General features: G+C 37.0%; 1 protein-coding gene across 6 annotated transcripts in view; it reads left to right on the top strand.

The window, feature by feature from the left end:
• SEC24B (SEC24 homolog B, COPII coat complex component) overlaps positions 1-16,702 on the top strand; it is a 105,460-nt gene that overhangs the window by 46,868 nt on the left and 41,890 nt on the right. For 4 of the 6 annotated variants that reach the window (XM_031664365.1, XM_031664361.1, XM_031664360.1 and 1 more), the window contains exons 4-6: positions 165-269; positions 9,950-10,030; positions 13,703-13,944. In XM_031664365.1, coding sequence (XP_031520225.1) covers positions 165-269; positions 9,950-10,030; positions 13,703-13,944 — 428 coding nt within the window. The remainder of the gene's footprint in view (positions 1-164; positions 270-9,949; positions 10,031-13,702; positions 13,945-16,702) is intronic. The other 2 variants (XM_031664364.1, XM_031664363.1) reach the window with 1 other exon arrangement.

Below are 16,702 nucleotides of genomic sequence, written 5' to 3'. Positions count from 1 at the left end.
TCTAATGGTTCTAGTTTTGATAATAAATTTGCTAATATTAATATGCATGTTGGGATGTTCTTTGGAATGTCAGAACTCTTTCTCACTTTTAATGCAATGTCAAAATTTTATTTCTCATCTTTCCTGTTGGTTTGACTCTTATGTTTGTGCTTTCCACTTTACAGGCATGCAGTATGGTGAATATGTTAATAACCAAGCTAGCTCCGCACCAACTCCCTTGTCATCAACTTCCGATGATGAGGAAGAGGAGGAGGAGGATGAGGAAGCAGGTCTGCTTTAGCTTTACACCAGTTCTTGATCTTTTCCTGCTCAAGTTTTCTTTTTATTTCTACAGTCTTTCTTAGCCTTTTAAAAAAGAGTCTTTGAAGATTTAGCATGATGAACTTACGAGGTTTGCATTATAGAAGGTGTGTCACATAAAATGAGGTGTGTGTTTGTTTTGTTTTTCCTCCTTTAGGCATCTTTGCCATATTGTAAATAATAGAATCAGAATACCTCTTTCATGATAGTAGAGTGCATTCTTCTTTCAGAAATGCATTTCCTTCCATGTCACATGCAAAATAATGAGTCCTGACTGAAGCTTTTGGCTGATGATTGCTCTAGCATCATTTTAGGAATAATGCTTCATTTTCTGCTTTGCATGCTACTTTAGTCTAATCAAAATAAGCCATGCGGATTTTATAATAGGGATAGAGAAATAGGACAGTGTTTTAGTGAGGTCCTTTTGGCTCTTCTTGTCATGTATTTGGAAGGCCCAGAATTTGTAGTTATTTTCCTGCTTCATGAAGTAGTACATATCTTGCTAGTTGAAGAAGTTGTGCATATGGTTATGTGTTGCAAACTGTTTAATATCTTTTTCTGCCTTTGATAGGTAGAACCCTGCTAAAAATTAAGCAGTTCAGTTCCTCCATTAATTCTAATACAGGTTGAATATCCTTTATCTGAAATGCTTGGGGCCAGAAGTGTTTCAAATTTCAGATTTTTTGAGATTTCAGACTATTTGCTGCAAATACATAGTGAGATAGCTTGAGGATGGGACTCAAGTCTAAATACTAAATTCATTTATGTTTCATATACACCTATACATATAAACTAAAGGTAATTTTGTACTATATGTATTTTTTATTTTGTTTTGTTTTTTATTTTTGAGACAGAATCTCACTCTGTCCCCTAGGCTGGAGTGCAGTGGCACAATCATGGCTCACGCCAACCTCTGCCTCCCAGGCTCAAACCATCCTCCTGTCTCAACTCCCATGTAACTGGGACTACTGGGACTACAGGTCACCCTACACAGTTAATGTTTGTAGTTTTTGTAGAGATGGGGTTTCGTCATGTTGCCCACACTGGTCTCAAACTCCTGCACACAGGGAATCCACCCACCTCAACCTCCCAAAGTGCTGGGATTACAGGCATGAGCTACCTCACCAGGCTTGTACTATATATATATATATATATATATTTTTTTTTTTTTTTTTTTTTTTGAGATGGAGTCTTGCTCTGCTGCCCAGGCTGGAGTGCAGTGGAGCGATCTCGGCTCCCTGCAAGCTCCGCCTCCTGGGTTCACACCATTCTCCTGCCTCAGCCTCCCGAGTAGCTGGGACTACAGGCGCCTGCCATCACGCCTGGCTAATTTTTTGTGTTTTTAGTAGAGATAGGGTTTCACCGTGTTAGCCAGGATGGTCTTGATCTCCTGACCTCATAATCTGCCCGCCTCTACCTCCCAAAGTGCTGGGAGTACAGGCGTGAGCCACAGGGCCCGGTCTTGTACAATATTTTTAATAATTTTGTACATGATATAGAGTTTTGCCTGTGACTTGTCGTATGAGGTCAGGTGTGGAATTTTCCACTTGTGGTGTCATGTCAGCCCTCATAAAATTTTGGATTTTGGAGCATTTTAAGATTTTGGATTTTCACATTAGGGATGCTCAACCTATAGTTTAAGACTGAACCAATAAGTGATGATCTTTCAAGTTATTATATGTGACCATAATTCTCCTGTTCTAAATGGGAAGATCTGTTCTACAATCATTTTAACAAAAAATTTCTATTTCCTGTGCATTTAAAAATATGTAAATCATTATATGCGACTTGAGGGGATACAAATTGGGAGTGGTGGGAAATAATTTTTCTTGCTCTAGATATGTAAGTACCCATCTATGTTTCTGAAATTTTTTTTGTAATTTTAAATTTTAACAAAATTTCAAACTCACAGAAGTGTAAAAGAACCCCTCATGTACACTTTACCCAGATAAACCATTTTTGCCACACTTGCTTTATAATTCTTTATCAATGTATTTTTTTCTATACCATTTGCAAGTAAATTGGAGACATCATGAACTTTACCGCTAATACCTTATTTATATTTCCTAATCATAAGGTAGGTGTCTTACATAGCCAAAATACAGTTATCAAGAAATTGAGCATTGATGCAATAATAGCTGATAACACAGTTCATTGTCAAATCTCAGTTGTCTCAAGTAGATCTTTTATAGCTATTTTCATGGTCCAGGATCCAATCTGGATCATGCATTGAATTTAGTTGTCATGTTAGAGTTCTTCAGTCTCCAACAGTTCGTTAGCCTTTCTCTTTCCTTGCCTTAACATTTTCAAAGAGTACAGACCAGTTATTTTGTAAAATGTTCCCTTATGTGGGTTTATCTGAGGTTTCCTCGTGATTACGTTCAGGTCATGCATTTTTCGGAGGATTATCACTAAAGCAGTGTTGTGTTCTCAGTGCATCCTATTTGAGGCACATGGTGTCAATTTGTTCTCATATTGATGAGGTTAACTTCTATTATTTAAATAAGGTGGTATCTGCCAGGTTTCTCCACCATAAAGTTACTATTTTTCCCTGTTAAAATTAATAAGTAATTTGTGGGGAGATTCTTTGAGACTATGTAAATGTTCTGTTCTCCAAAAAAGAAAAAAAAAAAAGAGATCAGAAAGATTTGGCGACTGGGTGCAGTGGCTCATGCTTGTAATCCAAGCACTTTGGAAGGCCGAGGCAGGTAGATCACCTGAGGTCAGGAGTTGGAGACCGGTGTGGCCAAAATGGTGAAACTCTATCTCTACTAAAAATACAAAAATTAGCCAGGTGTGGTGACGCACGCCCGTAGTCCCCACTACTCTGGAGGCTGAGGCAGGAGAATCGCTTGAATCTGGGAGGCAGAGGTTGCAGGGAGCCAAGATCACGCCACTGCCCTCCAGCCTGGGTGGCAGAGTGAGACTCTGTCTCACAAAGAAAAAAAAAAAAAATTTTAGCATTTATGGCTTTTTTCTAATGTCTTGTTTATTATTTTTCTTGAGTATATTATAAATTTAAAATTCTTGAGTTTTTATGACATTTGGATTTTAATAATACCTAACATTTTTAGCATTTACTGAATGCCTGTCATAGCAGTACAGAGCTTTTGTGTCAGTTTTTCTAGACTCACATCCCGACTTTGTCACTTTCTAGCTTTGTGATAATGATGCTAACAATTACATATAGTTGTTTTAAGGACTGAAGATGTTGTTTGTAAAGAGCTTAGAACAGTGTGTGGCAAATGGTGAACACTCAGAAAGATTAGCTGTCGTTACCAGCATTGAAATTGTGTTCTTATCTGTTCTTCTCAACAATTCTGCAAGGCAGAAATAATCAACTGTATTTTACAGATGAATTAACTGCAGCCTGAACAGGTTAAGTAACATTTGTCTGTGGTCACACAGCTGCTCAGTAGGCAGAGTAGGGATTCAAACTGAGGTCTCTCTGCAGGAAAGTATGAAAAAGAAGGTGTCTTCCTATCCAGTGAGAGAACATAAACCGCCAGAGTAGGTGGGAAGTAAAGGGCACGTGACGGTAGTCACTACAGTATTAAACTTAGATGTTATCTTACTCCTGTGTTTTTTCTGTTTCACAAAATAAGACTATATTATTGACGTTTTTACTATAGTCTTGGTGTTCTGTATTCATGGTTTTTAAAAATAATATCTTGGTTGGTTGCAAATTAAAGAAACATTCTCAGTGGTGGGATGGGAAGAAAGTCTAGCTTTAAAAGGAATTTTATTTTTTTAAACCCTGCCCAGTTACAATAATTTTTTTCATATGTACAGAGGTAAAAGAAAGTGGCTGAAATTGGTGTGGGGATTACATGTAAGTGTCTAATAAAGTAGCGACTTGGAGTGCTTTACTTCTTAAGCATTTCAGTGACATTTATTCCCTTTATTTGTGAGATTTTTGTGTGTTCAGTTTATGTGGGATTGTTCTCCAACTTTGAAAAAATTTCATTGAACTGTGATGAAAAATCAACCAGCAGGTTGGAGAATCAGAAGGTATTGCGTTAGCAGTGTTAAGTATTGAGGAAAGTTTGGCTGAAAGCTGAGGAAAAAAAAAATTGGAAAATCTATCAGGAAGTATTTGTCTTGTTTTGTTTTTTCCCACTCTGTAGCACTGTTTGGAGATTGAGGGAAAAGAGAACAGGAAGAACATTTCCTGAGTCTCTTGCTAATATCTGTTACACCTGTGATATCTGTTAAGTTGTAATTGTAGCCCTGTGGAGTAGGTGTTATTATGAGATCTGTTGTTACTAATGAGTAGCTCAGAGATGTCAGGTGTCTATTTTCCCTCAACTGGTAGGGAGTGGACATGAGGAAATCTCAGATTATCTGGTTAATTTCAAAAAGTTTAGCAATACTAGTAAGTATATTACCTTTGTTGACCCATATTGCTTGTCTTTTAGAGAGAGAGAACAGCTTAAGCCTTTTTTTTTTTTTAAAGGCTTAATTGCTTTCTGATACTCTTCCCTAGCTTCAAGGATTCTGAGCTATTCTTATCTGTTCTCCTCGTTACTTCTTTAGATTTCAGCTCCTTCTCTTTTTCTCTTTCCTTTTTTCTTCTTTCAAGCTGTAATGTAGAGCCAGTAAAAGAATGAGAGAAAATTGCTTCCAACTACTGCGTTTCATACTTGACCCCCATTTGATCTCAGAATACTTAATATCACTAATTGCAATGTGAAGTGACTGAGGCAAATCGATACTATCTAGGCATTAAGCATGGGACAAGTACCAAAGCTATTGATTGAGTGGAAACCAGTTTGTATGCTGAAAGCAGTATTTTGCTTGCTATCAGGATTCCAAAGATCAATATATTAGCGTAGCTATGGCCATCAAATACTTATATGATAGGGAAACAGATACCATATGATTACAGTACAACTTGAAAGGTGTAAGCGGGCACGGTGGCTCACGCCTGTAATCCTAGCACTTTGGGAGGCCGAGATGGGCGGATCACCTGAGGTCAGGAGTTTGAGACCAGCCTGGCCAACATAGTGATACCCCATGTCTACTAAAAATACAAAGATTAGCCGGGCGTGGTGGCCGGCGCCTATAATCCCAGCTGCTTTAGAGGCTGAGGCAGGAGAATCACTTGAACCTGGGAGACAGAGGTTGCAATGAGCCGAGATCACGCCACTGCACTCCAGCCTGAGTGACAAGAGTGAGACTCTGTCTCAAGAAAAAAAGAGAAAAGAAAAGTGTATTAATTCAGGGTTGAGAATGTGCCCCTGCATAGGAGAGGAAATGATTTTCTGTGGGCATACAGGAAAAGTTTGACAAAGGATTTGAAATTTGAAGGATGAGTAGTAATTTGTCATGTGGAGAAAGGAAATTATGGCTAACAGACCAACATGCATCATGCATAAACAGAAGAAAAAATGTAGTATTGGGTCAAGAGTCAGAAGTTGGGTGTAACTGCATCATAAGGTAAAACAAGGAGGATGGTAAAGGGACAGGTGAGAGATGCAGGTGAAAAGGACAAGTAGAAGCCAAATTTTTGAAGTTTGTTTTATGACAATGTGAAGGCATTTAGACCTTATTCACTAAGATGGTGGGGAAATTAGTGAAGGTTTTTAAGCATGTTCAGAATGTTAACATACAAGTTTTCAATAAGGCACTGTTTTTTAAAAATACCTTTTTGATTTGTTTGTCAGTAATGGCATGACCTCTAATTAATGCATTAATTAGAATGCATTAATCTAAAGAGCAAAATGTCATGAGTCTGTTTATCTTACTGATTTATTTGGGTTTGTAACATTGCTTTGCTATTTTTGACAAGTTCAAAAATAGAGATTTGCAGTTATTTTTTCTTCTGAAAGTGAATTTAAAGTGAACTAGCAGATTTCAAACTAGTAAACAAAATAGAATAAAAAAATTAATACTTTAAAGCTTATAGCATTATTAAAATGAACAATCTTTAAAATATTAGCAGTTGATTTGACATGAAAGAAGCTAAACAGCATAATTGAGTAGTAGTATGTTCTTTGGAATAAGTGGATGTATAAGTAATCTTTTATCTTTGGACTTTATTTTTTTTCAAGAGTGGTTATTTCTTGATATATACATTTAAAAGTTTTTCTTAGAATTCCCATGATATTTTTAATAGCAGTTTTGGGAAATAATTCACATACCATAAAATTCACCTATTTAAGTTGTGCTGTTCTGCAGTTTTTAGCATTTTCGCAAAGTAGCAACCATCACTACTATGTAATTCCGGAACATTTTCTTCACCCCAAAATAGAAACTTCATACGTTTTAGCATTCTTCCCATTCTACCCTCCCCGCACAGCCACACAAAGCTCTAGGCAACCATTAATCTTCTGTCTCTATAGATTTGTCTATTTTGAACATTTTATATGTAGAGATCATATAATATGTGGTTGTTACTTGCATCTTTCTCTTACCATAATATTTTCTAGGTTCATCCACGTTATGGCATATGTCAGTACTTTATGATTTTTTGTTGCCAAAAAATATTCCATATGTGAATATATCACATTTTATTTATCCATTCATGAGTTGATGGACATTTGGGTTGTTTCTACTTTTTGGCTGTTACGAATAATCCTGCTGTAAACATTTGTCGACATGTTTTTGTGTGGGTTTCTGTTTTCATTTCTCTTGAGTAGAATTGCTGGGTCAGAACTCTGTATTTAACTTTTGAGAAACTGCCAAACTGTTTTCCAAAGTAACTGCACCATTTTACAATCCAGTGAGGATTCTAATTTCTCCACATCTTTGGTAATAAGTTTTGGCAAAGATGTGGAAAAATTGGAATCCTCATTGGATTGGTTATAACCATCCTAGTGGATGTAAAGTGGTATCTCGTTGTTTTGATTTTCATTTTCCTAATGGATAGTGATGTTGAGTGTCTTTTCATGTGTTTATTGGTCATTTGTTTATCTTCTTTGGATAAATATCTTTTGCCCATTTTAAATTTGGTTATTTGTTGTTTTATTGTTGAGTTGTAAGAATTTGTTACATATTCTGAACATTAACCCCTTATCAGATATATGATTTGCAAATATTTACTCATACTGTGGGTTGTCTTTTTACTTCTTGAAGATATGGTAACCTTTAGAGCACAAAGTTCTTAATTTTGATGGAGTCCAAGTTATTTTTTTTCTTTTGTTGCTTGTACCTTTGATGTCATATCTTAAAATTCATTTAGTCATGAAGATTTATTCCTGTATTCTAAGAGTTTTGTAGTTTTAGCACTTACATTTTATGTCTATGATCCATTTTGAGTTAGTTGTAGTGTAAGGTGTAAGGAAGGGGTCCAGCTTTGTTCTTCTGCATGTGGATATGCCTGGTTGTTCCAGCACCATTTGCTGAAAAGAATATTATTTCCCCATTGAAATGTCATGGTAAATTGTTTAGTTTTATTAAGGTAAAAATATATATAACATAAAATTAACTGTTTTAAAGTGTATAATTCAGTGGCATTTAATACATGTACAGTGTTGTGTAATCCCTACTTCTGTTTAGCTCAATCTAACTTTGTGAAGTACTAGACTTTTTCATCATCCCAAAAGAAAATCCTACACTCAGTCACTCCCCATTTTCCCCTCCCCCCAGCCCCTGGCAACAACTATCTACTTTCTGTCTCTATGGATTTACCTATTCTGGATATGTCATATAAATAGAATTATATAATATATATGATCTTTTCTGTCTGATTTATTTCACTTAGGCAAATTTTCAGGTTTCATTCACATTGTAGGGTGCATCTATACTTCATTTTTATGGCTAAATATCCCATCCCATTTTATAGATATACCATATTTTGTTTATTCATTCATCTGTTGATGAATATTTGGAAGAAGACTTTTGACCTGATATATCAGCATTCTGCTTTTTTTTTTTTTTTTTTTTTTTTTTTTTTTTGAGACGGAAGTCTTGCTCTGTTGCCCGGGCTGGAGTGCAGTGGCCGGATCTCAGCTCACTGCAAGCTCCGCCTCCCGGGTTTATGCCATTCTCCTGCCTCAGCCTCCCTAGTAGTTGGGACTACAGGCGCCCGCCACCTCGCCCGGCTAGTTTTTTGGTATTTTTTAGTAGAGACGGAGTTTCACCGTGTTAGCCAGGATGATCTCGATCTCCTGACCTCGTGATCCGCCCGTCTCGGCCTCCCAAAGTGCTGGGATTACAGGCTTGAGCCACCGCGCCCGGCCCTCTGCTTTAGTTTAAAATTCACAAATAAAAGGAACAAAAAGGAAAGGGCGTTATTTTCCATTAATTTATTAAGAGAAAAAATATATGTGCAAAATTGTTCTACTTATCACGAAGAAGGCACTTCGTAAATATTAGTGTCTTCTACCTATTACTTATTTTATGGGTGTCTTCATATCCTCTGTCTCATTTAGACCTTATAAGAACATAAAAAACCACACATAGGACATTTAAAAAATCGTTAGCATTTTGCAGAAGAGTTATATAGCAAGTTACCTTCACTTATTCTCAGGAGAAAAAAACCACAAGGTTATATAGCAAGTAAATGATAGAGTTGAGGTAACTGCAGTCTTTGCCTCCAAATCATGTTCTTTGCTAATAAGAAAATGTTCCTACACAAAAAGCATTAGCTGTTATGCCCTGAGTCAGTATACCTAATTCTCATGTTTATCTAAAATTATTCAATGAAAGATAATTATACATACCTGTTCTTTTCCTATCACAGTTGAAAATTAACCTAAATGTAGTTGAAATACCAGTTATAATATTGGTATTAAGAGCAAAGGATAACTTCTGTAGCACAGAATTTTGTCTTACTGTGAAACAGAGCAAGATCTGTAACATAATAGAGGGATCATGCAGATTTTTTGTTTTCTTCATCATAATATACTCTAGCATATGTACCTAGGATAATTGTAGGTCTCAAAATATGTGTTGAATGAATGGAAGAAGTATATTGTTTGTTCTATTCATGTGACCTGTGACCAGATTTCATCATAAATTGCTACTGAATTCTCATCTTAACAGGTTTTGAATGAGCACACATAATAAAAATTCTTATAGTCTATCATTTATATAAATTAGTGTGCCTTTCATTTATATTACCTTATTAAATATGGCAGGTATTATTTAATCTCTATTCTGCAGCTATAGAAAAGACACAGAAAAGCTTAGTAGCATGCCAGATAGCAACCTAAGCTACAGACTCCTCATTTATCAATGTCTCAAACAGTGCGCTATGATATAAATAAAAGTCATTAAAATTTAATTACCTTAATATACCCTAAGATTGATCAAATGTATTTAGTGTTTATCATTAATGATAAAATATATTTGGTAGATGTAATCCTTAAGAGGTGACTATATTAACATTTCTATCAACCTAAAATTTTTATATATATGTTTGACTACTTTTAATAGTTTAATATCTGTTCTTCTCTAAGATGCCTTACATGTTTAACTGAATTTTATCCCACTCATCGGCTTCATTTTCTCTCCACTCTCATCTTCTATTCTTAACAGAAATTCATTGGTTTTTAAAATGTCTCTAGACATCAATCATTTCACTTTTTTACTAGAATCAGGAATTTTCCTAGTTCAGCAAAAACATCTTTTTCAAAATTGCCAAAGGCTGCTTTAAGATACTTTGTCATTTTAAACCTAGTGGATGTTTTGGTTTTCTTTTTAGGTGTTGACAGCTCTTCTACCACAAGCAGTGCTTCTCCAATGCCCAACAGTTATGATGCCCTGGAAGGAGGCAGTTACCCAGGTAATTTGTTGTTTTGTGCTTGCTTTTTCTTCATTTTAAAAGTTATTGACCATCAGTTGCCTTCAAATGTGAACATGTATTACACAAAATAGCAGGCTATATTTTTAACAAGAAAAAAAAGAACATTTTTCTGGCACTTCTCAGCCGCAACTTAATAGCATTAATTGTCACTAACAACTATGAAGGTTGTTTCTGGGGCTATTATTTTTTGTTGTTATCATACTCTTTTTCTAAAAGATTGTCAATAGCTTTTCTCTTCTTTCCCCTTCTTTTTAAAGAATAACTGCTCCTTAAATAAATTTTATATTTCTAATCTCATGCTTAGGTCTTTGAATTCTTTTCAACCAGCCTCTGAATATAGTCTTTGACTCTTTGCTCCCTCAGTGGCTTCTGGCTGCCTCTAGTAGGTAAATAGATGCTACCCCCAACTTGGGGGTGGGTTTTGGAGACATCACTTTTAACCATATCTGAAATCACTTTAGCCATTACATTCAAGTACAGGAGTGGATAGTATTGAAAGAAAAAACTATCATTTCATTTTAATATCTTATCCTGTGATTTTTCTTGCTCTCCTGTCTCCTATCACTGACAACCTGACAACTGTACCTGACCTCTGTCTCTCTTTTTCTAATGATTCCAAGCTTCAAAACTAACAGAAAAAGCAGTTTTGCCCTTCTCTTTATTTCTTATCTCTTTGTTGATGATCCAGGATGAAGTTTAATTGAAGTGGGAATGTTCTATACTTAAAAAAAAAAAAAAATACTGTCTTGCTATCACTATTCTGTGAATCAGCAGAAAACTTCGATCTTTTCAGCTCAGTATGGAATTACCTTGTAATATTTTAAAAATACTGCTGGGTGTGGTGGCTCACACCTGTAATCCCAGCACTTTGGTAGGCCGAGGTGGGCGGATCACGAGGTCAGGAGATCAAGACCATCCTGGCTAACATGGTGAAACCCCGTCTCTACTAAAAATACAAAAAGTTAGCTGGGCATGGTGACGGGCACCTGTAGTCCCAGCTGCTCGGGAGGCTGAGGTGGCAGAATGACATGAACCCGGGAGGCAGAGCTTGCAGTGAGCCGAGATCTCGCCACTGCACTCCAGCCTGGGCAACAGAGCGAGACTCTGTCTCAAAAAAAAAAAAAAAAAAATTTTTTAACTACTTGAATAAATGACTCAGTTTTTTGTAGTTAAGGATTTTTGCCCCTAGGAATTTTGTTTGTTTGTGTGTGTGTGTAAGAAGTTGTAAACCATTCCAAAAACAATCTCTTGTCAAGATAGTCTAGAAGAGTTGCTTAATTCACTAAAAGATCAACAACCATATAGTATCCCATGAACTCTAAATTAATGTGAAACGAAAAATGTCTAGTGTAGTATAGTTGAAAGATTCTGGCCCTGCAGTCAGACTTTGGTTTCTTTGTATTCATTCAGTCAACAAATTCTAATCTTGTAATCCTATGTGTTGAAAGTATTTCAGTAACCTTGGACAAGTTTTCTTCCTATTACACTGCACCAAAATTAAAGAACTATGTGAGCATCTATAGCAGTAATGTTAAATGAACTGTAGGCCTACTATATGTCAGGTACTAGGATAGATCTGTAGAATTCTTTCCTGAAGAAGGGGAGAAGATTTAGACCTTCATGTTTATAACTCCAGTTTTCTTTCCTCCTCCTCCTCCTCCTCCTCCCTCCTCCTTCTTCTTCCTCCCCTTCCTCCTCTTCTTCTCCTCCTCCTCCTTCTCCTTCTCCTTCCTTTTTTTTTTTTTTTTTGAGACAAGGTCTCATTCTGTCACCCAGGCTGGAGTGCAGTGGTGTGATCATGGTTCACTGCAGCCTGGTACTACTGGGCTAAAGCCATCCTCCCTCCTCGGCCTCCCAAGTAGCTGGGACTACAGGTGCACACCACCATATCCAGCTTTTTTTTTTTTTTTTTTTTTTTCTTTTCGTAGAGATGGGGTCTCACTTTGTTGTCCAGGCTGGTATCAAACATCTGGCTTCAAACAGTCCTTCCACCTCGGCCTTCCAAAGTGTTGGGATAATAGGCATGAGCCATTGCACCCAGCCCCATTTTTTTTATTTCTTAAGCTGATAAATTGTCATGTTACAATAACTTTCTGCCTATGTTTCCATCACCATGAGGAGAGACAAGCAAGAGATCTAAGGATTATGACACCGTATTGAAGGTCTTATCCTCTTAAGAAGTCTGGGAGGTTACCAGAAGGCCAGTAAGCTGATCCCTGCCTAGTCAGCACAAGATGATAGCAGAATGTCTAGGAATGTATCTTCAGAATTAGACCCAATAAGGAGATGTGATTCCTCAAGGGGAAAAAAAAAAAAAAGATTGATTCAGTTAAAGTTTCTAAGAATATATTTTTGCAGAATCCAAATGCTGGTGAAGGATATCTTATGAACTAAAATGAATGCACATTGTAGATTTGACTTCATAATAGGACTAAACAGTCAATATGCCAAACTGTTAATAATGGTTATGTGTAGAGTAACTTTTAGAGCTTCTTTTTGTTATTATTGTTTTTGTATATGATATTTAAGTTTTCTCCAGTTTTTTTGTTTTAATTCCACTTTGTTTTAAATTTAAATAAGGGCATTTATTTATTAAATACATTTTACTTGACATTTATTGCATACTAAACATTGTACTAGGAGCAGGACGCTATTCTAGACAGTATCCTTTTTTTTTTTTTTTGATACAGAGTCTCACCCTGTGGCCCAGGCTGGAGTGCAATGGCACAATCTCAGCTCACTGCAACCTTAGCCTCCTGAGTAGCTGGAGCTACAGGCACCCGCCACCACGCCCAGCTAATTTTTGTATTTTTAGTAGAGATGGGGTTTTGCCATATTTGCTAGGCTGGCCTCGAACTCCTGACCTCATGATCCACCCACCTCAGTCTCCCACAGTGCTGGGATTACAGGAGTGAGCCACCGCGCCCAGCCTCTAGACACTATCTTTCATGCTTGACTAACAGTTTTGCTACTGCAAATAATGCACATTTATAGAGGATTATGGAAACATGCTACTCCTTCCATAGAGTTAGTTTCTATATAGATGGTAGGGTTAGATAAAGAAAATTGGAGAAAAGAGTAGTTGGCATCCTTTTTATTGCTTGCTTTGTTTTGTGGTGCTTAGTGTCTGCTGAGAGCATTTTTTAAAACTGTATTAACTTTGTGTGTGTGTGTGTGTGTGTATTATACAAATATATTCTTATCTGTTAGAATTATCATCTCAAGGGGCTCACGCCTATATGCTCCGCACTTTGGGAGGCCAAGGTAGAAAAATCTCTTGAGCACAGGTGTTCAAGACCAGCCTAGGCAACATAGGAGACCCTATCTCTATTTAAAAAGAAGATGGTGAAATTATGTAAAATATGGGGTAGAGTTTTCTGGTAAATACTCCTGTAAAAAGGAAAAAAAAAAAGATGTAGTATGACAACATCTTTAATAACAAGATTAGCAAAATATTGATAATTATTGAAGCTTAGTGATAAGTATATGGGGTTCATCATTCTCCTTACTTTGCGTGTGTTCAAAATTTCTTAGAATAAAAAGCTTTAAAAAGAAAAAAGGACATGTCAGGGGTTATGGACTGGATCAGGAGTCCAGTCTTTGTGGAGTCTTGATTTTCAGTTGTTAACACCATGTGTTTCCATTTTTTAGATATGCTTTCTTCATCAGCAAGCAGTCCTGCACCTGATCCCGCCCCTGAAGCTGATCCTGCTTCTGCTCCAGCTCCAGCTTCAGCTGCAGCTCCTGTCATCCCTCAGCCTTCAAAAATGGCTAAGCCTTTTGGCTATGGCTATCCAACACTTCAGCCTGGTTATCAGAATGCTACAGCACCACTTACTTCTGGAGTACAGCCCAGTAACCCGGTATATTCTGGATTCCAGCAGTATCCTCAAGTATGTATTCAGTCGTATACACACATTGTAACAGTTATAAAACTTAATTCTGACAAATTCCTGGTGGGAATTACATGTCAGCCTAGATCAAACATACATAGAATTTGATCTCAGCTTTTTTGTGTGTATATATGTAGAAAAAGATTAAATGAAATATAAATATCACATTTTTAAAAAGGTTAAATCTAGATCAAGATATTAGCTATGATTTTATTTTTCTTCATTGTATCTTTATTTTTCACTCTGCAATTGCAAGTATTAATTTTATAATCAGAAAATTTAAGTGAATGTTAAGTTTTTAAAAAAATTTTGTATTATCAAGCTGGCATTCTCCTTAGAAAATGACAGGTAAAATGTGATTTGGTCCCTACCCTGCATTTAAAGAACTTTATGACACATAACTCATCTTGATGAGAGCCTCCACGCACATAAATATGCTCATAGGTTCACATGCTTATTTACTGCTGAAGTGGCTACATTTTCTGGGGTATAAACCCGTGGTTCGTCATCTTGCAGCCAGGAAAATGTAGGACGCGGACACACATGAGGAGTTTATGGGTGGAAGTTTAATAGGCAGAAGAGAGGAGAAAGAGAAACAGCTCTCTTGAGAGGGGCCTCCAAGTGGAAAACACTGGCTGGAGGTGGATGCACCAAATCTTATAGTCCATCTTGAGGAGGCAATGTCTTATTTACTTAGGGCTCACAGATCGGTTCAATTAGTTGTTACCTTTACATAAGGCGTTGGGGGAGAGGCTGGTTGCCCTACCCTAATCTTCTTATGCAAATAAATTATCCTTGGCCAGCACCATCTTGTCTGCTCTTTACTGTACACGTGACTGGCAGAGAAGGGAATGATGGAGCCGCCATCTTGAACATGTCTGGCCCCTAGTTCCTGCCAGCATTCCCCCTTGGAGGCCGCCAGCTTGCTTGTCTATGTCTGCAGCTCCACTTTACAGGCTGCTCTTCCTTAGAGAATGGTTTGGGGCTGCTTTTCATTAAAAAGAAAAGCCTTAACTGAGGATTCACATACCCTCACTATCTGCCTAAGTTATTTCTTCTTAACTCCTATCACTGCTGCTAGGACCCATTCTGACATGACCTTTTCTGGAGCCATCTTATAAACCTAGCAGTTTAACAACTGATACGATATTTATACAGTGAAATACTTGACAGTATTTCATTCACATCTGTATGTCTTGAGAAGAAAATAAAATACAGGGAAACAAATTTTTTTTTTTTTTTTGAGACGGCGTCTCACTTTACCGCCTAGGCTGGAGTACAGTGGCGCGACCTCGGCTCACACTACAACCTCTGCCTCCCAGGTTCAAGCGATTCTCCTGCCTCAGCCTTCCAAGTAGCTGTGATTACAGGTGCCCACCACCATGCCCGGCTAATTTTTGTATTTTTAGTAGAGATGGGGTTTCACCATTTTGGCCAGGCTGGCTCGAACTCCTGACCTCAAGTGATCCGCCTGCCTCGGCCTCCCAAAGTGCTGGGATTACAGGAGTGAGCCACCGCGCCTGGCCAGGAAACAATTTTAATGACAAGAGTATTGCTACTTCTCAGTTGACTAACCTTATAGAAATTTTATGGTGAAGTAAGAATGAAAATGAGAAATAGGATAATCAGTGAGGAGCAGTGGCTCACTCATGTAGTTCCAGCTACTCAAGACTAAAGTAGAAGGATTGCTTGAGCTCAGGAGTTTGAATCTGGCCTGGGTGACATACCAGGAAGCCATCGTGAGTGGGGGTGGGGCAAAAGAAAAAGGAAAATTATTTGTTTTTGGAATTTAACCTTAGAATTAAAGTACAGAGGAAAAAGGGAGGAAGAAAACTGAGAGAGACATTAGAGGAATATGGTTGATTAGTACAGATTTCTCTGCCTCCCATTTGCTGGATTTTATTTATGGCTCTGTTATGCCATGTGAAACAATTTTTAAGTCTGTCTTGTTTGACTTTTGTACTTTTAGGCAAGTTCCTATTTGGGGTTGCAACATATTATTTACTTAGAATTTTTATGACAAGAAAACCAGGTTCAAAGAAAAGGTTGATTCTTGGAAGTGTTGAGCAAGGAGAAAAAAAATTATTTTGAAATAGTAAGTGGTCTTAAATAATGACTTAGGATAATAGTCCGCAAACCATGGCCCTCTGGCCAAATCAAGCCCACTGCCTGTTTGTAAATAAAGTTTTATTGGAATACAGCCATGCCCATTCTTTTATGTTATTGTCTATGGCTGCTTTTGCGCTGCAGTAGTACAGTTGAGTAGTTGCAAAAGAGATCATGTGGCTCTCAAAGCTTTAAAATACTGACCATCTGACTATCCACTGAAAAAGTTTGCTCACCCCTGACAAAGGAGTATAGGAAGTATTTTTTATTTCGTATTTTATTTGGGAGGTTATTTTAGAAGTGTCAAGAAATTAACTTTGGGATAAGAGTAAAAATATTCTACCGGAATTAAAAAATACAACATCATTTTATTCCATAATCACAATCCTTTTTATATTCTGGGTCTAGTACAAGTTTTAGAAAAATTTGGATAAAGGGGACAAAGATATACTAAAAAGTAACCTGGGTTATCAATCACACTTAAGTGAGCATCATAAAGCCAAAATATTTAGAAGTAGACTGTTAGAAAAGAACCATTCCCACCTTTCTTTTCTTTTACATAATTGGAAGCATACCATATGTACTTGTGTCTAGATTCTTTTGCTCAACATTATGCTTATTGTGTGATTGTAATTCATTCGTTTTCATTGTT

The sequence above is a fragment of the Papio anubis genome, chromosome 3, assembly GCF_008728515.1.
Source record: "Papio anubis isolate 15944 chromosome 3, Panubis1.0, whole genome shotgun sequence".
Classification (NCBI taxonomy): Eukaryota; Metazoa; Chordata; class Mammalia; order Primates; family Cercopithecidae; genus Papio; species Papio anubis.
The sequence above is the reverse complement of the archived record's forward strand: the minus strand, read 5'-3'. Positions and strand labels throughout refer to the sequence as shown.